The 22,315-nt window shown below is 43.9% G+C and overlaps 3 protein-coding genes across 4 annotated transcripts; all 3 read right to left on the bottom strand.

The window, feature by feature from the left end:
* Positions 1 to 1,632: 1,632 nt before the first annotated feature.
* coa4 (cytochrome c oxidase assembly factor 4 homolog) lies at positions 1,633 to 4,159 on the bottom strand. 2 transcript variants are annotated; one of them, XR_003986317.1, is made up of 2 exons: positions 4,003 to 4,159; positions 1,633 to 2,143 (listed from the first exon to the last, which is right to left on the bottom strand). XR_003986317.1 is itself a non-coding variant. In XM_030437001.1 (2 exons), the coding sequence occupies exon 2, from the start codon at positions 2,108 to 2,110 to the stop codon at positions 1,856 to 1,858; it is 255 nt and encodes an 84-aa protein (XP_030292861.1). In that variant the 5' UTR covers positions 2,111 to 2,146; positions 4,003 to 4,149; the 3' UTR covers positions 1,633 to 1,855. The 2 variants fall into 2 exon arrangements, 1 of the variants encoding a protein (XP_030292861.1); XM_030437001.1 differs by having other exon boundaries at positions 1,633 to 2,146; positions 4,003 to 4,149.
* A 253-nt stretch (positions 4,160 to 4,412) lies between these two features.
* Positions 4,413 to 6,275, bottom strand: LOC115593468 (olfactory receptor 2AT4-like). The gene is made up of 2 exons (XM_030436988.1): positions 6,165 to 6,275; positions 4,413 to 5,992 (listed from the first exon to the last, which is right to left on the bottom strand). Exon 2 carries the CDS (start codon positions 5,933 to 5,935, stop codon positions 4,940 to 4,942), a length of 996 nt encoding a protein of 331 aa, XP_030292848.1. The 5' UTR covers positions 5,936 to 5,992; positions 6,165 to 6,275; the 3' UTR covers positions 4,413 to 4,939.
* Positions 6,276 to 18,497: 12,222 nt separating this feature from the next.
* tpbgl (trophoblast glycoprotein like) lies at positions 18,498 to 21,400 on the bottom strand. The gene has a single exon (XM_030436987.1). The coding sequence runs from the start codon at positions 21,136 to 21,138 to the stop codon at positions 20,080 to 20,082; it is 1,059 nt and encodes a 352-aa protein (XP_030292847.1). The 5' UTR covers positions 21,139 to 21,400; the 3' UTR covers positions 18,498 to 20,079.
* Between the last annotated feature and the right edge of the window lie 915 nt (positions 21,401 to 22,315).

Below are 22,315 nucleotides of genomic sequence, written 5' to 3'. Positions count from 1 at the left end.
AGGTTTGTCTCTCTACTCTACTACCTTTTGTTGCATTAGGTGACAATTAAACAAAACGTGTATTATCTTTATTTCCAACAAATAAAAAGTTTACTGAATAAGATACCTCCTGCTCTTTGAGGTCACTAGCTTCTGTTGTAGAAGTGAAAAGTTTAATTTATAGTAGAAGCAAGAGGAAACAATACAGAGTGCTCTAGTTTGTGAAGTAGTGAACTGTAGGTGAATTGAAGTTTCTGGCCTTTCCTCCTCAAAGGTGTCGGCGTGTAGTTTGATGATAAAAGAATTCTGTGGAGGCAAGGCTGGGTGGAATGATAGAGCAATCTTTATTGAAACAGAATCTCGAGCCCTGCGTCCGGATCAGAAGCGGCCGCTTTCTGATATTATCAAATCTATGGAAAAAGCAATGCCAAAATGCCTTGCCCTCTGCCCTATCAGCCTTCGATCTTAGGAGATCTACCAAGTGCCACCCTCTTGTTCTTCCTGTGAGGGACTTTTTAGAGTCCCTTCTCAAGTACACCCACTTCTTCTGATTGGTCCCCTTGCCAAATTATCCAATAGACTAAAAGAGAAGTTTGACCTGTGTTAGGCATCTCCCACCATTTGGCATGCAGGTCAAACTTAGCTAAGCACTTTATCGTCTGTTAACCTTTGACCCCTCACAGTCGGAAGCCAACCCCTGGAACTTCACTCAAAATGAAAATCAATCAGTCATGATTGAATCTAACCTAAGTAAATCAGAACGTGTTGCCCTCCAGAAAACTCAGAATGAAAGGTGATCTTGAAGTAAAACTGATCAACTTTGAAAAAGAAGACATACGGGCTTACTCCAGGCACGCTCACATTGTGTGTATGTGTGCCAACAATACACTGTGCACCCAGTGTGTGTCCGGGGTACGCCAATTTGTTTCCTTCAATTTCTTGCATTGTAGACCGTAGACAGCTCATAGTGGTTTCATAAAACAAACATCAGAGATTTTAAATTCATTGATACTGGAATGGAATCAGTGATTCTATAATTCAACAACAAGTATCCAGCCTAAATCCTAAAATCAACTGAGATTTAGTAGAGAACTGTTAGCTGCTTTTCTTTGAAGATAATTTGTTGATGAAATATTTAAAAAGCTCAAATATGAATTGTATAAATAAATATTAAGACATCTTTTTACTAGATCAGGGTTTTCCCTGCCATTATACGGCTTAGGCACGGCGCCCAAGCGTTTTTGCCTCCCGCCTAAGCAGGGTTCTCCCCAGACGGTGGAACAGCGGCGCTATGCCGCTATACCGCTAGTTCAGCGGCGCTATACTGCGCGTGACAGTGATGACTGTCCGTCCCCCGGCTGACGGCGATGAGCGTCCGTCCGTCCCCCAGCTGACGGAGTTGGTGACTGTCTGTCCGTGTCTCCCCCCCCGGACTGACGTTGACGAGCGTTCGCGCCCCTCCCCGGACAGACGGTGTGCCACAACACTAAAAATTTCTGGGGAGAACCCTGTACATATCTTTTCCTTCATACTTACTTCAACAAAATGAATACTGGAGCCATACTGGATTTTAAGCAGATCAAAGTAAAATGATATGTCTTTTCCCATCAACACAGCAAACACAATCAGTTTTGTTCCTTCATGAATTTTTTAAAAATTTATTTTAAGATCAGTAGTGACCCAGATCAAGATCTGAGCAGGACAGTTAACCATAAAAAAATTAGCCTTGCAGCGCTCTCTGGTGGACAAACTGTACAATAAAGACAATTCTTAAATGAATGTCCAAGACAGGATGGTGTAGCTGCTTATATTTGTTTATTTTCCCTGAATAATTAGATTGTGTACAGTCTTTAGTGTGAGTGTGGGGTGTTGTTGTTCAGCTGGGAGCAGACTGAGTGGAGGCCGCCTGCTGCTTCCTCAGCTGTTCTTTCCGAGCGTTTTGGAAGTTCATCATGCAGTCTTTGAAAGTCTGGACCTGGCTCTGGCACACTCTCCAGTCCTGGTGTTCAGCCATGCACTCCTGCACTGCATAGTGTAGCTCAGCACAGCCAGTGCGGGATATCATCCGCTCAACAGGGTCATCCTCGTCATCGTCTTTACGGCTGCGGTCATGGGGTGAAGGGGACGCCATCCTGTTTCAATGCACGGTGCTGACTTAGTGGGTCTACAGAGGATGACACATGACGTTGTTAATAAACAAGTGATAATACAGTTTAAGGGACAACCACAGTACATCCTGGAGCTCCTTTAGCAGGCCTTTGCTGCTCTGGCCTCTTAGTAGTTAAACTTGTCTCAAAATCTCCATCTGTAGTAATTTAACTAGTTTTGAATTATATTTTTGATAATTTTGAGAGAGCTTATTTAGACACTTGATAATTTACTGCTCTATTCATCAGTAATTATATGATACTTTATGAAAGATGATACTCATCTTGATCATCATCATAGTGGTATGTGTTGTAAAACTGTCCTGTCCTGTAAGGCCCTTTGTAATACAGTAGTATATACTTATGAAAAAGCATTTATTTTTCAATTTCAGATATGCAACGTCATCTAAGTACAGTTCAACGATGCACTTTATCGTCTACATTGACACAAAGTAAACTTACTGTGATTTGAAACAATCATAAATCACCCAAGCATCTTTTTATGCTTTATAATCCGAATAAACAGTTTTAATGTCCGCGCATATTAGGTGACAAATATAATGATACTGATATATTTGTAATAGATCACTTATATCAGCCGACCAGTGGATCAAATAAATTTTTTTCTCTTTTATTACACTTTTTACCTTAATTTAAAAAATGCAGCTTTTGTGGTTTGGATAAATTTCAATGTATTGCTTGTACTTTACATTTAGGTTATTCAACTTCCACTCCATTACATTTCAGAGGGTGAGAAATGTCCTTACTCCATAACATATAACTGAAATAAAGTTATTCATAGCTCATTTGCAGACTATGATTTTACATTCATAACATATGATGTGAGCAGTTAAAATGAGCTCCAACACAACCAGCTGCCAAGTGGAAATTCTTACAACCCAGTATACAGCTATGTGTGAAAGAGTAAGGGTAGTTGGTCATCTTTTAATTGTTGTTACTCGTTAATATCAGACTACCGTGTTGATTTGACATGAGAAGCAGGAAGTAACAGACATTCTCTCCGGAGACACCCAGCGGCCAATCTCACTCAGTTTGACCCAGTGTTGGCAGCAGGAAGGCGGCTAGCTCGCCTCCCAGAACCTCGCCTTGCGCTGGAGGCTGATTTAGGGACCATCAATAAATTACCCTACTGCTTGTTTGATTAACACAAAAACAAATGTGTCGTGATGCTGACTTGATGATATTAATGGTAATCATGATTTGAAAATATAGTACTAGACTGATTTCATGTAGCACTCTTATGTTGATTGCTAATGAGTAATGTATTTGTTAGCAATGGCTTATTTTTTTCAATAGCTTCCATGTTATGTGACCCAGTGACTCCAAACCAATGCCGAATTGTGTTACTACACGGTAACATAGGACACACGTCTTTTTAATGGATTTTAATGCTACTTTTATTTTACATGACTGTTTAATATGAAAATCCAGCATTTCTGTTCAATAGCTTCCACGTCATGTGAACCAGTGACTCAAAACCATTGCCGAATTGTGTTACTACACGGTAACATAGGACACACGTCTTTTAAATGGATTTTAATGCTACTTTTATTTTATATGACTGTTTAATATGAAAATCCAGCATTTCTGTTCAATAGCTTCCACGTCATATGAACCAGTGACTCAAAACCAATGCCGAATTGTGTTACTACACGGGTCACATAGGACACACGTCTTTTTAATTGATTGTAATGCTTCTTCTATTTTCCTATCTTCCTCCGAACAGAGAAAGCGGCGCCGCTGGGCACAACACACACCCCCTCAACGTGACCAAATGCTACATAAGTTAACTAACATTATAGCGAATGTTGCTAACAGCTAGCTTACACACATATCAGCATCACCATCTTCTTACCTGTTTGTTCTTTCGGGGTGAATCTGTTCGTCGAGACACTGACACTAAGTTTCTACAACCTGCATCACTCTGGACCTTTCATAACCAGCCAAACGGTCAGGCGTTAACGCGGGGGGACATGTTTGAGCAGCGGACGAATGTGTAACCATAAAATAGTTCCGACGTGCATCGGTTCCGTTGCTTAGCTAGAACGCAGCTGACAATGAAACTGACTTTGCAGGGACACATACAGTAGTTCTCTAAGAGCAGTGATGCTACAGATAACATGATGCTATTGAATATGATTTATTGTTGTAGATTATAATAAACAACATATATAAAGTAGTTAAAATTAAATTCACCATAAACATATGAAACAGTAATATACAACATTCATATTAACAAAGTTCATTAGTAAAACACTGGTGGTGAGCATTTTTGCTGCATAATGATTACTTCTGATACACTAAGTAACTTCTGATGATTACACACTTTTACTTAAGTAGGTGTTGAATGCAGAACCTGAACTTGTATTGCAGTATTAGTTTATCATTTCTAAGTAAATGATGTGAAAAATTCTTCCACAACTGCAATGAAGACATGTTATGAATAAAATGCGGCCTATGAATGAATATAAGTTTTCAGTATGAACAACATTTTTTTAAAAGTTGCATAAATACATTTTGAACACAGCCCTGCTGACACAATCAAACAAACTCTGCCAATATGGGAAATAATCTGGATTAAGATAAAAAGATGGGAAAAAGCAAAAGAATAATGGAGAGGAAGATTATTAAAAGCTTTTGTGAATAACATGACTCCAGAATTACCCTTAGCTTATGTTCAGGTTGGAGTAAACACAACCTTCAACACAACACATGTACACTGAAAGTGGAAGACTGGATCAAAAGAGCCCAGACCACTACACAAATATTCAGAGCTTCATTTTTGCAACAGTTCATTTACCTCTCTGAGGTTTGCTCTTACGCAGGTCTGTGCCAATTGTATTTTTCCTGACCAGTGCCAGGGCTCTGACTTTAATCTCTTTGGTTTTCAAAGAATACACAATAGGGTTGATGCAGGGTGGGAGGCAAGAGGCCAGTGACAGGCTCAGCACACGCTGGTCCGGGTCGATGAGACGCAGATAAAACCCAACAGTGAAAATGGTAATGAGAGGAATGTAAAACACAGCAACAAGGATCAGATGCTCAATGCAAGTGGCCAAAGCTTTCACCCGACTGTCTAAAGATTTCATCCTGAACACAGTCACCAAGATGCTGATGTAGGACAGGAGAATAAAGATAAAGGGACCCACCAGCAGCAAGAAAGTAAGCAAAGTAGCCACAGACCACTGCATTGTGAAATCATTACAGGCCAGTCTGAACACAGGCGCATAGTCGCAGAAATAGCTGAACACCCTGACAGAGTTACAAAAAGACAGTTGAGTCATTATACCTGTCGAAAACGCTATGACTCCCAGAGAAAAAGACCAAGAAATGCCAACAATACAAGACATGCTCTGCAATGTGTTGATGGAGTTGTGACGCAGAGGGAAACATATTGCAATCAACCTGTCATAGGCAAGTATAGCCAGTGCATATGACTCCAAAGTCCCAAACATATAGTAGACAAACATTTGAACCAAACACAGGTTGAATGGAACAAAGTTATCCTTAACCAGGAATATCTTTATCATGCCTGGAATAGTACATGTGTTCAGGATCACATCAATCACTGCGAGGTTGGCCACAGCCAGAAACTTTGGAGTGTGTAAACAACGATTAAAGACAATTATACAGATCACCAAACTATTAAAGAGCACTGTCACCACATAAACAAACGCTAGAAAGATGAAGTAGACGCTGATGAAGGGAAATGTCTGAAATCCGATGATATAGAAGCCTGGAGGATGGATGATGTCAGACTCGTTTAAAAAGGTCCTGAGAAAAGACATCACTGATCTCCACAGCCTGTGTGCTGGAGGACAGCCTCAGCTTAGAAGCTGACCAGTCTGAAAAAGAGGAAACAATTCATCTTATCACTCATCAGTCCAATCACATACTTCAAATGAAGACATATACGTTTGTGCATTTGGCATTAAGCATATTAGAACCATCCTGAATGGTGAATAAAGTGCATTATTATCATTTAGTCAAACATGGAACAGAATACCTGTGACTCACCTGTTACACTGATGATCAGACCACTGCGTGTCTGCACCCAGCGTACAGCAGATATACCTTCTTCCTTCATCTCCAGAGATGACATTCAGTCCTCCAATTATGAATAATACGGATGAACAATACAGTAATGAGTAATGAGTCTTCCAAATTACCTGTCCAACAAAAAAAAACATGTAATTATTGTTTTGTGATTCTAAGTACCATTGAAACACGGTCAGCAAATTTCATGACAGAAATGTACCATATTTACACTCACAGTCAAACAGTTCGACTACATTTCTAGTCAGATATCCCCGTTTTGAAACTGAGTGCAATTGAACATAAACCAATTCTATTCTTGTCCGTAAATATATGTGTGCTCGGAGCTGAAACCTTTATGTCCGTCAGAGAACATTAACAACTAGTTTGTTATTTAAAGACCAAGTCAATCATTTTGGGAACAATAACACAAGTATCTTAAGTGATACGAATTGTGGAGGTATGTTGATGTCTACTAACCTTCAAATCCTTCATTTGATATGAATGTGTTGTAATTATATTATTATCCATCTATTTTCTGCTTGTAGAGCCATTTTCTAAACTGTGATAAAAGACCTAATACAAAGCAAACTACTGCGTCTATAGATACAGTGTTTGGATCTGTTGGGTGGGTATAAAAATCTGTATAACAGTGGAGTTCCTGTCACTGAGTGTCTCATTCGACAAGACAGCCAGATCCCTCAGAAAACATGCAGTAACAGTCTCAGAACCACATTTAAACCTTAGTTTTTTACTGAAACTCCTGATGTGGGCTCTTTCCTAACTTGTCTGTTTATAAGGAGCTACTGTGATTGAATTACATTATTTGATTTCACAGTTTAACTACCCAAACAACAAACCCCCCCTCCGTCCGCAGTCGCAGCCAGCAGAGATGTTAGCGGCTTCGGTCTCTGGCAAAGCAGCCGGCAGCCTGGAGTAAAATTCTGAGTTTTAGAGATCACCACAGGTCTTTTTATTTGATCACAGAGACAATAAGATCATTCCCCAACCAGAAGGCCTGGGTGAGTGGAGAAGTTAGGGCTCTTCAGGCAATTCAAAACATCACTCCCACATAATGTGTGAGGCCACATTACACATTTTATGCTTGCTGAGCTTTCCTCAACATGGACTCAACTGTAAAGTGTACTCCGTCTCAAGTGTACCGGCCAGTGGAAGCAACCATAGCGTATGTGAGAAAAAAAATCCTGGCGAGAGTGAGTATAAATCACGATGCTGGTCCTGATAACGTGCCGGGCTGTTTAGTAGACAGCCATTACCGTTCCTGTACCTAAAAGTTCTGCTATGCCGAGCCATGTGGCCCTCACCTCCATCCTGATGAAGCGCCTGGTGAAACTGGTTCTCCAGCAGATCAAAGATAACATCCCTGCCAGCCTGGACCCTCACCAGTACGCTTTCAGAACCAACAAATCTACAGAGAATGCAAATAAATCTTCATGCAACTTGAAATCAGTGAAAAACAAGGCCGTTCTCGTCACCCTCTCTGGGGCATGATTAAAGTATCTGCAACTTTCACCTTGGAGTCTTTCTAATGAACCCAGTTTGAGATTTCATCATCTGAGAGCGCAGGCTAATGGACCATCTCATTACAAAGAAACCTTTTACCATTTAAATCATCGCCTAATTAATCTCACCTGCATCTATTAGCAGGTGGAGCGGTGTCACGTTTGGAGGGAAATAAACAGGAGCCCCTCCTGTGCACTGGAGGCATTTCCCCAAGAGTGCCTCTTCTCTAAATATCAACTTAAGTTCCTTTGGACGGTGCAGTGACACATCGCCGAGCTCCACCATTGTTGAGGCTATAACCACAATCCTCAAACAGCTTTCACACACACACACTCGACCGTAATAATGACAATTAACAATATTCCCTGAGAGGACTTTTATCACAAAACAAGACACTTTGACCTCAGACAAAGGGCCCCTCTCCTTCCTCTTTGACTCCTGGGAACCCGGCTAATGAGCCCTATATGTGATGCCATTACCAGAGGATGCTGGTTAATGACTGCCTGCCTGTAACAAACAAACCTTTGACTGTTCACACTTAAGCCTAATTAATCTCATCTGCATCCATTAGGAGGTTTTCGCACCCTTGCAACCCAAGCTGTAATGGGACTGGGTGTTCAGTGATATTAATGAGTCATTTGTGTCCAAAAGTCACCTCTTCTCTAAAGGGCTGCAGGCTGCAATCTCAGCCCCTACACACCGCCTTCTGAAGTGTCCTCTCTTTAATTAGTGTTCAAAGTGTGACAAACAATAGGTGCCGTTAAACTTTAGATTGTGTTCAACAGTTACTTAGCTGCGTTGGTACCGGGCACAAACTATGAACAGCAGACTCATCAGAATGAATGTAACTGGAGACGGTGCTGACGTCTCACAAGACAGAACGCCAACTCTTATTTTCTAAAAAAGCCAAAAACTATTTGATTTTGCTGTTTTCCATCACTTTTGTTTCATAGAATTGACAAAGAAACTGTATTTGTATTGGTGCATCCCTTTAACTTTCACCGGCTGCTTGTGCTGTGACGTAACATGAATATAAATATAAAGAATGTCAACATATCGACTATTGTGTCGTTTCCAAAAAAGAACACCCTGTCCTAAAAATATATCAGGCAGTGTGTACAATAGAAACCTTACAATGATGCTCTGTCCCTGCTTTCAAAGCCGTCTGGAAGTCCAACAATGAAATCAATTCTTGAAAACTTTTTTGTCCAGACTGTTGCAAAAAATAGTGTTAAAGGATTAAGGAGACGTGGAAAATGGGAAACGCTGGCGATAAGGCTGAGCCGAGAGCCCAGCAGGGTCCATGAGAACAGAGCAGATACGAGCTGCTGTCAGCTGTATTGTGGAATGCAGTTTACAAACTGTGAAAAGATTTATTGTCAGAAAAACACAGCAGAAAATCATAAGCTGCAGGGGCTGTTTACTCACTTTTAAAGCGGCTTATTTGAAACAACGCCACAGCACGGTACGACTTCAAGATTTTGCATATAAATTGTCCAAATTACGAGGTAGCACCCATGAGGAGCGGTCTTAATTCTTCTTCAGCTCAAATGTTAAACCCACACTGAATGAAGGAACTGTGCCAAACCGCAGTTTTCAAAGGGCACAATTACAAACAGGTGGCTGTTTAAATCGACAGTAGCTATTTGATGGTGATGATGAAGTGTCAAGGTTCTCCTCAAAGTGTGATGTCTCTCAGCCATTTTTCAACTCCCACTCTCCCCTCCACTCGTAATGAACGAGGGAAGAGTTTAATTAGGCAAGGGGTTCGAGAGGAGAGGCTTTGTTTGTTTTGCAGGCGAGGTCGTTAAGCATCGCTCCCCGGTGACGCCGTCGCAATCGGGACTCATTAGCGGGGCTTCGAGAGGCACGATCCTTTTGTCTTGGGTCGTCACGTCCTTCTTGATAATGAAATGATTGTAAGTTGTAAATCCCAAGGGGAATCTCATCAAAGTGTCAAGGCAATAAATAATGATATAATTACTGTCCACTGGGCTCTCTGCTATGTAGCAGTCTGTGTTCAGCTCAGTCCATGTCTGAATAGTGCGCCGACCTTGGCTTGACTTTTTAAACCATAACAAATGCTGACATGATGATTCACACCAGGAGGGATCTTATGAAGCTGGGTTGTGCTTTGATTTATGTAGGTTATTGGGTAAAAATAGATGAATGAACTACAGACTCCTGATAAGTCTGGAGCACAGCCTTGACCTCCTTGAATTGATATTGGCAGTGAGAAGAGCTCCAACAGTGGATTAAGAGATTCAGGACCATGGACAGTAACAGGAGAGATTTATAAAAAAGAAATACACGTGTTCTTTTACAAAATATAATGTTTAACTTTTTTTTTTTTAAACTGTGTTTAACAAACTGCTCCTGCTGTTAATTGGCAGGATCTGTGATCTGTGGCGGCACCTAACGCATCGGATCTACAGTTCTTTCATCCTGACGTTGATTTATGATTCTTTTCGTTCCGAGGATGATGGATATCAAACGAGCACTTGCGTTCTGTTCTGTGAAATTGCTGTGTGAAACTTTAGATATAATTAACTTTCCTCTGGGGACATGACAGCCCGACACAGTTGGCACCATGTTTTGTGAGCCCCACCACAGTCTGCTTCAACTCTGACAGCTGCACCCGCAATGCTGCATTTATGGTGTTTATACAGGTTAAACATAGACTTTCACTGTTGGCCTCTGATAAAAACAAGAATGGCCCGATAGTCCCCTTTTGATCCCACTTATAATATCAAACTTTGATTTCTAGAAAGCAGTCACTCTGACATGAAAAAGTAGCTGTTACTCATCACATAAATAAAGGTTGTGTTTAGGTACATGGTGTTAATCAAAGGCATTAGTAACACCTGTGTTTACCCACTATTTCATGTCAGAATAGCTGCTGTGACGACGTGTAATAAGGGGATTTAGGGACCGTTATATTAACAATACGATGTGATACAATAAATGTTTCCTTTTGGCACCACAGAGTTTCAGTTCGGGCCCTCAAAGGCAAAAAGTTTGTGCTCTGATCATTTGAATCAAGTGTGTTGAAGCTGGCAAACAGGGGGCTACCGAGGAGCCTAAAAACAGAAAGACGGATCATCACCTTGCTGAATGTTGCTTTGGGGCCAGACAGCTGTGTTGAAGTCAGTGGGAGACGCATGTAGAAACACACTGAAACCCAACACGTCTATGTCACATGACTTCTGATGAAGTCCAGAAAATGAAAGATACATGAAGGAATAGTGCTTAAAATCATTTATAACAAATGATCCGACCAACACCTTTTAGTATTCGTTCAACCAAAAAACTATGAAGTCTGAGCAGATTGTGGCCACAGGAGGGCAGTAGTTGACAGTTTAAAGGTTTAACCAGTGAAACCCAAGAAGGGTCAGAACGTTAGTATTCACTCAGATGCACGTTGAAACTTATATAAAAAGGTTGTACATAATTCTTGATTTGTGTGCATCTCTTTAGCGTTTCAGGCTGTACGGGCTCCAGGATTATTCGGCGTTTTGTTCGAATTAACAAAGTTTGTCGGGTCTTGGGTCACGTTGGTGAAAACATGAAACCATCCAGACACAACTGCAGCATTTTCAGGTTTTAACAGGAATGCTCTGATGAATTTGTCAAATTCAAACATAAATGGGATACAAAAAAAATAAAAAAAAAGTGCAGTTCTGTGCTGGCGTGTCCTGTGGTTCAGGCTGAACTTCAGACTGTTATAGTAGCTCGTACTGGGAGGAGAGAGCTCTTTGAATGCTCAGGAGGTGACGGACAGGTTGTCAGAGCAGATGCTATTTTCTCTGAGGGAGCGGGCCGATGTTACATCGCTCAGACGATCGGCAGCTACTCTTGACTGAAGGACAGCATGAAATATTCAAAGTGCTGAGATGGCACTTTTTTTTTTTTTTTTTTCTCCCTCACAGACATTTGAATGAGAAGCTGCCCGTCAAGGATTCGTGCTGCTCAGACAGACTGGCTGGCGGCTAATTAGCAGAGCTGCAGTCTTTTGGTGGTGTGATTGATGCGAACGGGATTTAATGGGCACTAAACACTTAGTAATTAAGATGAATAATTGTTAAATGGCATTAGAATGCTTTCGTATCATTTTTTAAAGACGTGCCTCGGTGATTTCAAAAACAAACATCGTATTGAAAAATGTTTGCGTGTTGCTGTAATTAGAACGAAGCCACAGGGGGTGTTTCTCCCTGAAAGTGAGTTAAAGATTTAGAATGTAAGCAAGAAATGGAGAGCTGTTTGTTTGATTTACAATATATAGAGTTTAATTCTGTTTAAAACCAAAAGGCAGATCTACAAAAGCCAAGACATTACCCACTGACGTCAGGGCGGATCAGATTTACTCTCCATCTGTATTCATAAAAAGTCATCAGCAGGGAATAGATTAATGAAGGGCTGCAACAGAAGATTATCTCCACTGTTGTTTCATCTCTGGATTATTTTTTGCCCATTTTAATTGGTAATTATTGGTGAAAGTGTCTCTGAAAGCCCAACATGATGTCATCAAATATCTTCTGATGTCAACAACCCAAAGACAGCCAGTTTACTGTCACGCAGGAGCAAAAGAGATTCACGAGAATAGGTGTGTTTTATGCCGGGGTCATGTCCTCGCCACATTTCAAAATTAAATTCTGCTGGAAATGTTCCGGAAAATAGCTTCAACACTTTTATTATCCCCTGGAGTTGAAACTCACTTCTGCTGGTGCGAAATTATGACACATTTCTAGCCCAGGACCGAACAGAGCGCGGTACGTCACAGAGAGGCTCAACAACATGTGCAGGAAAACCGTTTATTGACATTAGATAATAGAAATCTTTAGCATATACTGTAAAATCTGAATGTAATACATTCAATGGACTGATGAACTAAGTGGGATAGTTCAAGGTCTGCAAAAAATACTGAGATCAGTGAATCTTTAGGCGTCTCCTCCATGTTTCCACTTGGACATTGTGCAGTTTGGTGTGCATGTGTTTACTTTTCTGGGATTGAATAACTATGGTGGGTGTTTGAACTCTAAGATTGTTCTGTTATACACATTGCTTTGTCTTCACATGATCTATCCTGACCTCATACTGACCGTCATTACATTGCCCAAAATTGCATTTGCTTAGCACATTCACATTTTTCTCTTTTTTTCTTGATGTGCCCACCACTCTCTCGTTTTATGTTGCAGCTCTGGTGTCTGCGCATTCACGAGATACCATGCAGGTTTCAAACCGAGACATATCTTACATCTTATTATTCATTCACAATCTGATGGAGTGATTAGCGGTTCTCCTTGAGAGGACAGCCCAGCTGGTGAAGGCTGCGAGGCAGCTGCTGGGAGGTTTTTATGAAATATTAGCGCTCTGAGGTCGTCGGGAAGTTTGTGTCTGGATTTTTTGAGTCTCACTTCTGAGAGATTAGAGCTGCACAATGTGTCACAAACAATATCATTTTTGACGGATTTTTAAGATTGTGAGATGATTCGCAATTAGTAAATGATCATATCTGCATCATATTTTGATTGAGAGAACTTTTAAATTCACGATGAAGAGACTTTTTTTTAGTCCGTACCAAACAAACATGTATCCTGCAGCTCTGCAGAACAACATTTGTATGTCAGAGCTGCAGCGCCACGGTTCTTCATTATAAGGCCGTTCTGTCACACAAATGCTGCCTCTATAATTTGGATATTGCACTTGGCCGTGTTCATAGTGTCTCACTTTGATCACTTCCGTGGCTCAGGGGTTTATACCTTGTGCCTCAGCGTCACCTTTTCAATCACTCCTCCAACCAAGGGCGTGAAGAATATTAATGCTTCGTGTTAATCGATCCACCTGATCCAACACGAGCACCTGCGCCCTCGCTGGAAAGAACTTGATTGAAATTAGCTTGTGAAATCCAACGAATGAATGTTTGTCCTCCAGTGAGAGGCGGAGGTCAGGACTCTCTCTCTCCCCGTCTTGTTCCGATTCTCTCCCGTAAGCTCATCACACACGCTGACTGTTTCTTCTCAGGAATTGACAGGCGAGTCAGCGGGTTTAATTAGTGTATAGATTTTAGACATCTTGTGCAGCTTGTGAACACGGAATCTGTTCTCCTGGTCAAAGGCTAATCGACCAGCCAACTGTGTTTACACACACACACAGGGTCCAGGAGGAATTATAAACCGAAGCGAGGACTGCAGTCGTCCGACAGAAGTTCACAGCACCAGACCTCGGCGCGTTGGTTCCCATGGTTTGTAAATTACGCCGCGGAGTCGTCAGAAAATGGAATATTGAGTGAGTCGTGCAGGTGTAAGATGGGATTGATGCTTTATTTCATAATTATCTCCCCGACTCAGAGTAATCCGAACGTCCTATGTGTGAGTTTTGGATGTGATGACACGCCGAATTTAAAGTATTCCCCGCGAGGATGCGTTTATCACCGACAGGACACGCTGACCTCAGACCAAAGGACTGCGACTGCTGGGAGTCTCTCTAATGAGCTCCCTTTATGATGACATTACCACCCGCCAACGACCTCGCCAATAACAAACAAACCTTTTTACTCTTCGAATCTAAGCTTAATTAATCTCATAAGAACTTGTTAGGCGCCACAAGCCTCCGCCGGAAAGAAGTAATGAGGAAAAGTTGGTCTGGAAATCTGACACTTAATTCAAAGCGAGCGCGGTGATTGTCAGAGCTGTGTACGTCTCAGCGGCGGTTTAACGAGCCTTTGCCGGCTTCCTCTCGGCTCGTCCTCCTCGGGGAACCCCCATCATCGCCTTAAGTGACGTTTCAATCCTTTCGAAATCTGAAGTTTGCTCTCAAGTCGAGGGCTTCTGTGCAGGCAACCCTTCGAAAAACTGAGGAGGGAAGCGAACAGCGGTGGAAACGAGAGCGGCATGTTTACCCAGACTGCTTTGTGATCCCTCATTGTTTCCTCTGAACTGTGGAACTGAAATGGAATTGATGTGAAAGTTACACATCGGAAATAATGGATTCCTTGATTTTGGTTTTAATTAATCTCGATAATTAGGTCTTATAGTGCTCCTCTTTCACTCGTCCACATGCAGTATTATCAGTGCGGAGAAGTAAAAAGCAATGTCAAACTGTTCACTCCTCTACTGACCCCCTTTTTTCATTCATGTTAACAGCTTCTGTTTCATTCTGAAGGTTACATTGAAGCTTACTTCCCGACTTTTTTGCTAAAAATGTTTGTTTCAGAGTAAAAGACTGCCCTTCGAGATGCAGGAGAAAGTTCTGCTCGCTGGTCTCTGTAGGACTCGGTAGAAACAGAAAATCAGATTAGCTTCCAGCTCTTGTCAAACCCTGCAGGCGTATATATGAGCACAAGTAATTGTTTTCTATATATTCTCTTAACCTGTTCATGATTAACGACTGAAATAATGCTCCGCGCAGCTCGTCCAGGATTATTTACGTCTGCGGGAGCCCAAAGATCACAACGTAATTTAGAAAAAAGAAAGAGATGATACACACCCTGAATGCGCGGTCAAGGTCGTGCACCCACTTCAGACGGGATTTAGCTCAGCGGCGCTGGCGATGTCTTTTGAAATCAATTTGGAGACTTGGATCACGCCGGAGGAGCCGTGTGGGGCCATTTTACCATTTAAATTGTTTTTTAAAAACACCAATAAATCACAAAGGCAAGTTTAACGTTCATTTAACATGCTGAATATCAGATTTACACTGGCTCAAAAATACACACTGAAATTGAAGGTGAACATTTAACGCTCCTTGGTTTCATACTAGTCATTATTCACATGTGGTTACTGATTATATAATCATATAATTTAGGAGTGAAAACACTTTCAGGACAAGTTGAAGTGGATTTGTGCTTGACTCGGCTAGTAAGGATGTTTTAAAACTCCACATCATGGGTTGAACAGTAACACTCTCCTCCTGCAGTGCCGAACACCTTTGCCTCGCTTCAAACAGCAGCGGAGGTGCATCCGGCAATCAATACCCAGTAATCAGATTACAAACTAACGGGCTCATTTCCATATATCACATCACGAGCGTCTTGCATTCTGCTTCCTGTCTCACCTGGGCGGGCAACAAACATTTGCTCAGTACATTAGGCGACGTGCCGCCCACCTTCGCTGCAGCCTCCGTCTGGAACGCGTGGCGATGCGTGCATGTGTAAAGGTAACCCTCTTCAATCAGCGGCTGATGGGCTGCGAGACATTAGACACTCAGACACATCATCGTGGCGAGAGTGTCCCTGCGGATGACATTTACAAAGTGATCTGAGGTTCAGATGTCTTTGAATCCTCCGACAGCAGCAGCTGTTCCACAGTAAAGATAATATTTCTCCCCTGGTTGAGTTTGGACCACCAGGACGCTCACATATAGAGCAAGGCGATGACTCATCTTTCTGCATGAGGCAAGGACATTTGGCGCCCGGACTAAAGAACTCTAATGAATCTTTTTTCTCTGCTTCCTCTTTCTTTATCTTTCCTCTTGCGTCCTTCCCTTTCGCTGGGCTCAGCTTAAACCCTGTCCCCACGTCCTTACAAAGTCACTCAACTGGATAAAGTCATTTACCTGGATGAAGAGGAGCGGGAGAGGGGGAATAGACAGAGAGAGAGAGGGAGGGCAGAGAGGATGTCTTTGACAAGTGATGTATCTGCCAGGAGAATGTGGCAAAATGGAGACAGAATAAAGAAACGGAGCAAAGCCGAGTGGAGTGGCGAGGCCCGGATACTTTCAACAGGCAATCAGTTCTGTCTCGTTGACCTACAACAGAACATCCTGTTGTTTCTCCCCCTTTATTTATATTTCAGAATCCTGGAAAAAAGAGGAAGCTGATGGTTGACGAGAGAGTTAGAAGGCAGCGTTCTAACAGTCCGACTGTGTGCAGGGTGGTGGAGGAGAGACTTGCTGTGTCTCACTTCAGGGTCTGCATCCTTCGAAGGACTCGGCCTTTGCGGTCTTCGAAGGCGAGTCCTTCAGAGAGACCTTGTTAACCGCGTCAGTCGTTGGTAAATGTGAAGGTCTAGCCTTTGGAGCTTTTCCTGGTTGCGTCAGCAGATGTTTTACCCTTACGTCACGATTTCTGCCGCCCAGGCCCGCGAAAGTGACGATCTACGCAACGCGATGTCGCCATTTTCTCTCTTTCTTTCTTCTTTTTCGGGCGCGCAAAGAATCTTGGGATATGTGAGGACACGAAGGATCGTAACGGTGCATCCTCCAAAAAGAGGGAAAAGAAGGAACATTTGTGGGCTGCATCTGGAGGAGCCTTCAAATTGGGAAAGCCTTCGCGTGGCGTTGTGACGTACTTGGCCTTCAAATGCCCCTCTGAAGGATGCAGACCCTGAATTGAAACACAGCAACTGAGAACCTCAGTGTTAAACCCCAGAGGTTCTGGTGCGTTCAGGCCCGGTAGTGTTCTCTTGGCTCTTTGATTCACATATTTTCTGTTTATATTGTTTATACAGCGTGAAGTCTGAGAAGATGGCAGCAAAGAAAAGAAAGTTAATCTCTGTTTCATACTTTACAGCAGTGTCCGTCTAATTAAAGCCAATCCTTACCTGTTGTTTTCACTCTTTCTCAGTCTTCCTGAGTTAAACGTCAGCCGGCTCTCTCTCTCTGTTTGATGGCTGCACACGTTTTATTTGAACATTAAACGTTGCTTTACAGTCAGTTAATCATCAGGTGACAAAAAGAGTGAATAACTTATTTGGTGGCTACGCGACTTGACTCATTTCCAAGATGACTAAAGAGTTACAACCAACAAATGCTTTTGACAGGCGCCACATTACAGTATGCGCCTCATTGCTGACATTGTAGGTGGCTGCAAATCAAAAGTGGACTATTCCAATGAACCCATTAACGACTGTAACGAGCTAACACAGTTTTTTTTTTCCTGTTGGAGCTGAAACAAACTTTGGAACTGTGGAAACATGACTTCACATGACAACATCAAAATATTGATTTTACATATTCATCATGTCTAAATTATTTTTTTTTTTGACACGCAACAATTTTACATGCTAAATACAAGATTAACTCTGTTTTTTTTTAGATAAAGCCATATCTGTATCATACTATATTTAATCGTAAGTCACCGGGGTTACTCGTTTTATAATTTCTTTAAAAAAACAACTATAAAAAAAACTTGTGAAAATACTGGTTCCCGTAATCCTTTGTGACTACTTACTGGAGAAAGGATGTCAAGAAGAAGTCGTGCTGTCGCCTCACACTTCCATCGATTTAAAACGTTTCTGGACTTTTTCTCAGTTCAGTTTGGAATAAACATGAAGGTGTTATTAAGCCCAGAGATAGCTCCGAACAGATACATCTTAAAGACTTTGATCCAGCACCATCATCTGTATCAGATATCTACAAAACTAACCTTATCACCGTCAGTCTTAGCAGTCTCAGCTTAGCGCAACTTTTTCACATCTTTTTTTTGTAATGTCCTGTCTTTTTCCGTTCCCATCGTCGTTGACACCTTCTCTGACTTTTCCTACTTCACGCCCTCCTCTCAGTCTCAGTCGTCCGCTCGACGGATGTCTGCGCTGGTCATCGTCCTGGAGGTGCGCGTGTTGAACATGCGTGTATCCTCGAACGCTCCCTTCCGTACGATTACATGCATCTCCCGCGGCGCCACGTTCAACATGACAGTGTGCGGTTACGCCGTCGTGTCACCTGATATAACAAGTGACAACCACTCACATTTTGATGTCACTGTTACGTAAAGACAGCTCCTACACTGCTGACATGGCGAAACACACCCATGGAAAAATACATGAGTACACGTTCTATCTATCTATCTATCTATCTATCCATCTATCTATCTATCTACATCTTTCTTGCCTTGTTATCTTAAATCTGCTGTATCAGGAGCACACATTAGCTCTGTTGGTAGAGCGGGCGTCACATGTACAGAGGCTTTGTCCTCGCCGCAGTGGCTCCCGGTTCAAGTCCTGGTCTCGGGCCCTTTGCTGCCCCCCCCCCCCTCATTATCTGCTGCATCAGTCACATTCATTGTGATTTTCAGGCGAGTGAAAGCACGAGCATGTGAACTGACTCAGAGTCTGGATACTTTTGTCAGGCACTGCAACTTGTCCACGACACAAAGTCTTTGTGAAAACCCCTGACGGTCAGGTTTCCACTTTCATCTGCACACACGCCTTTTAAGTAAATATGCTCACACACACAAACACACACATTCCTCCTCGCCTGCCTTTTCATGCTTGACCCTCGGTTCCAAAATCCCCGTGACGATAACAGACCTTTTCGTCGAGAGGGTTGAGAGATTCTGACTTTGCAGGTCGATCATCGCTCTCTGCGGTTTATTAGTCGCGGTGCTGATGAGATTAACCGCCGCCTTGCCTTTCTGTGTTGCTCTATCTCTCCGCGCAGACCTCGGCCTGCCTTGCACTCCTCTGTGGTTTAAAAAAGAGACCGATGAGACGGTCGAAAACCTTTTTTCTCCCGGTGAGCCTGACGCCTCCCCTGCAGGCGCGCTCACACCTGCTTCTGGCAAATTCTGCAAAACTTTTCAAACATGCACACGGACGCGGGAACGTTTCCCCTCCGCTGCACGGAGTCAACATTCCCTGACAGTGACGGTGAAAGGCAGCGACGTGAAGAACACCCCCGACTCACTGTGTTTGTTCTTTTTTTTTTTTATTCGACCTTTTTATTCATGTTTTGGTTGGTTTTTCTACGCCTACAACAATCACATGCATGGTTAGATTCTGTCTCTTCCTCTTCGGGGCCCCCCGTCGCTGACGAGCTGACCCTCTGCACAGATGATACACGTGTGTTATTCTAAAGGATCAAAGGCTGCTAGTGGAGACAAGGTCCGGCAACGTATGCCATGTGGTCAGTCGGTGATGAAACATGACAGTCCAGCCCGGCTTCGCCTGCTTGCAGGAACATGGCACTCTCCTCAGCAGCCGCAGCCTCCCTCTCTTCTGCAGCAGGTTCCTTTGCATTATGCACTCCCTCCTTCAGGAGATTATAAAACAGGATCACCTTGTGTTCCCTGCAGGGTTTCCTGAACGCAGACTATTGCTTTGCAGGGTGCTGCAGCCTCAGTAATCACACTGATTCAGCTTCTCATTCCAACTTCTCTAATCATACCCTCTGCAGCTTCTCTGTATGTATTTGTCACTTGGTTAATAAGGTAAAATAATACTAAGTCAGTCTGACATGATGCGTGAAAAGCATTCCTGCCACGAGGAGAGACGCTTATATACATTATGTACAGTCATATTGTCACAGTCAGGGGAGTGTGTTTGGCTCTGTGCGTGAGTGCTGTCCGTTTACCAGAACATGATGACAGTGGGTTGTAAAAGCGCAGGACGGGGAGCGTTCCCGTCCCCACACAGCTGCGTCCTGACGTGCCCGCCGCTCACACAGCCACGTTGGCCAGCCGCGGGTCTGAGTCCTGCTCGTAGCGGTAGTGATAGACCTCCATCTGGTCCCGGCACGCCTCTCTGATGTTGTTGAGCCACCGCTTGATGCCTCCCCGGTTCAGGTACAGCACCATGAGGAACACCACCCCGATCAGAGCCAGGACAATACCGAGGAACACGTAGGAGACCGCCTCCAGGTTCTCGTTCATACAATCCACGTCCTCCCCCCGGAGCCTCTCCACGGGGACCCCCCTCTTGGCCTCCGGCTCGGCGCACAGCAGTTGCCCTGCGTCCGGGCACTGGGACGAGTTCTTCAGCCAGTAGTAAAACGCCTCCAGCTCACAGCCGCACCTGAACGGGTTCAGAGACAAGTACACGCGTATGCGCCTTTGCTGGTAGAAGCTGGTGACGTTTTCCCCCCCGATGCTCTCTATGGAGTTATTGATCAGCACCAGCGCGTGCAGATTATAGAAATTGAAGTTTACCAGGGGTATAGACTGCAGATTGTTTCCCGCCAACTCCAGCCGGTGCAGGTTGCGCAAACTTTCCGCGCTGAGCGCGCCGGGCAGCTGCGCCGCGGCCGCAGGCAGCAGAGAGTCGTTCAGGTAGAGAGAGCGCAGCTCCTGCAGCCCGTGGAAAGCCCGGGCTGAGATAAACTCCAACTGATTGTGGCTCAGGTCCAGCAGATGCAGCTTGGGGAGCCCCAGGAAGGCGTAGGGCTCGATAGCCTGTATCCCGTTGTAGGACAGCGAGAGGGTTGTCATGTCCGACTCCGTGCCGTTGCTCATGAACGCGCCGCGCTGTAAAGTTGAGATGTTGCTCCCCTTGAGTATCAAGGTGGACGTCCACTCCGGGATGTCTCCCGGCACCTCACCGTCCTCCCCATCGCCGCAGGTCACCGTCCCGGAGTCTCTGGCACAGACGCAGGACGACGGGCAGGGACTCTCCGTCCTGACGGGCGAGGACAGCAGACACACCACCGCTGCGTAACACACACACCGATTCCACACAGAGAAGAGACACTTTGACCCGTCCGCGCTGTGAAGCATCCACATCTTCTCCCCCTCGTGTTTCAGTCCCACGGCTGCTCTCCTGCAGGCTCCGGCGCGCCTCTGCTGTGGACTCCTTCAGTCCTGCGCTCCTCTCAGGCAGGTGAACTGGACTCAGCCCGGCGCCGCTCGCTGTGAACCGTCAGGGCGGAGAGAGACGCGCTGTCCTCGGTCATCCCGGCGCTGTTCGTGCGTCCTCGCGTTGGAGGAAAAGACGAGTTCTGCTGCGGGATTCTCTGAAGCTGCGGATCTGCGCTCCCGTGGTGTTTCTGACGGCTGTCAGTGAGAGAGAGAGAGAGGAGAGAGAGACAGATGGACAGAGAGAGAGAGAGAAGGAGAGAGAGGAAGGGAGTCCCAAGACATCCTTATTTACAGCTTTAATTTTTAAAAAGGGGGCATTTAATACTGACACATATTTACATATGATCTTGATGCTCACGACGCCTGAAAACATTCTCTAATGAAACCCATTTGTCCCCAAAATGAGCTCATTTATCATGACACGATGATTTAAAGAAAGGGAGGCACTGCAGAATTTTAATATTTACAGTATTAATACTATAAACCCAGAAATACCTATTTTTCCCGTAAGTTAATAAACAAGCTGTTGTCAGAGGAATAATAAGATCCCCTGAACACTGTGTGAAGCTAGAGAAGGTGGCAGGGTCCGCCACTGTAAACAATGTAAGACAGTCTGAGATTGTGGTGTTTTTTAAGGTCAGCGGAGTCAATGAAGATCGAGGGCAACCCGACGTGTTTCAGTTTCAGACGTGGAGCGTCTCCGAGAAACTGAAACACGTCCGGTTGCCAACGATACAGCACTTAGATTTTCCCATTTTAAGTTTCTTCCCCAAAGCTGGATTGCATATCACATTTTGCACAGACTGTCATGGTCCCCTGAGGATAACCGACTGTGGTGATCCCCCCCCCCAGCTCACATGTGTGGCCTCGGTGCGAAACGTCCCGACGATTCATTCCTAAAAACCGAAGACGGTTTGTTTCTTTTGTCCGTCAGCGGAAGAGAGCGCGCCTTCAGGGCTCGTTCGCTCTCCCCTCCGCGCCACCACTGTTCCGTCGCTACAGCCCTTAATTTACGCAGCATCTTGTGTTCGCTGCAAATCAGCGGCTGTAATTATGTGTGGGCAGTGGAGCCTGTTTAATGGGGCCTCGCTCGAGAAAACTC

This window comes from Sparus aurata, chromosome 13 (genome assembly GCF_900880675.1).
Source record: "Sparus aurata chromosome 13, fSpaAur1.1, whole genome shotgun sequence".
Lineage (NCBI taxonomy): Eukaryota > Metazoa > Chordata > Actinopteri > Spariformes > Sparidae > Sparus > Sparus aurata.
Note: the sequence above shows the minus strand (reverse complement) of the source record. Positions and strands in the feature narration are given on the sequence as shown.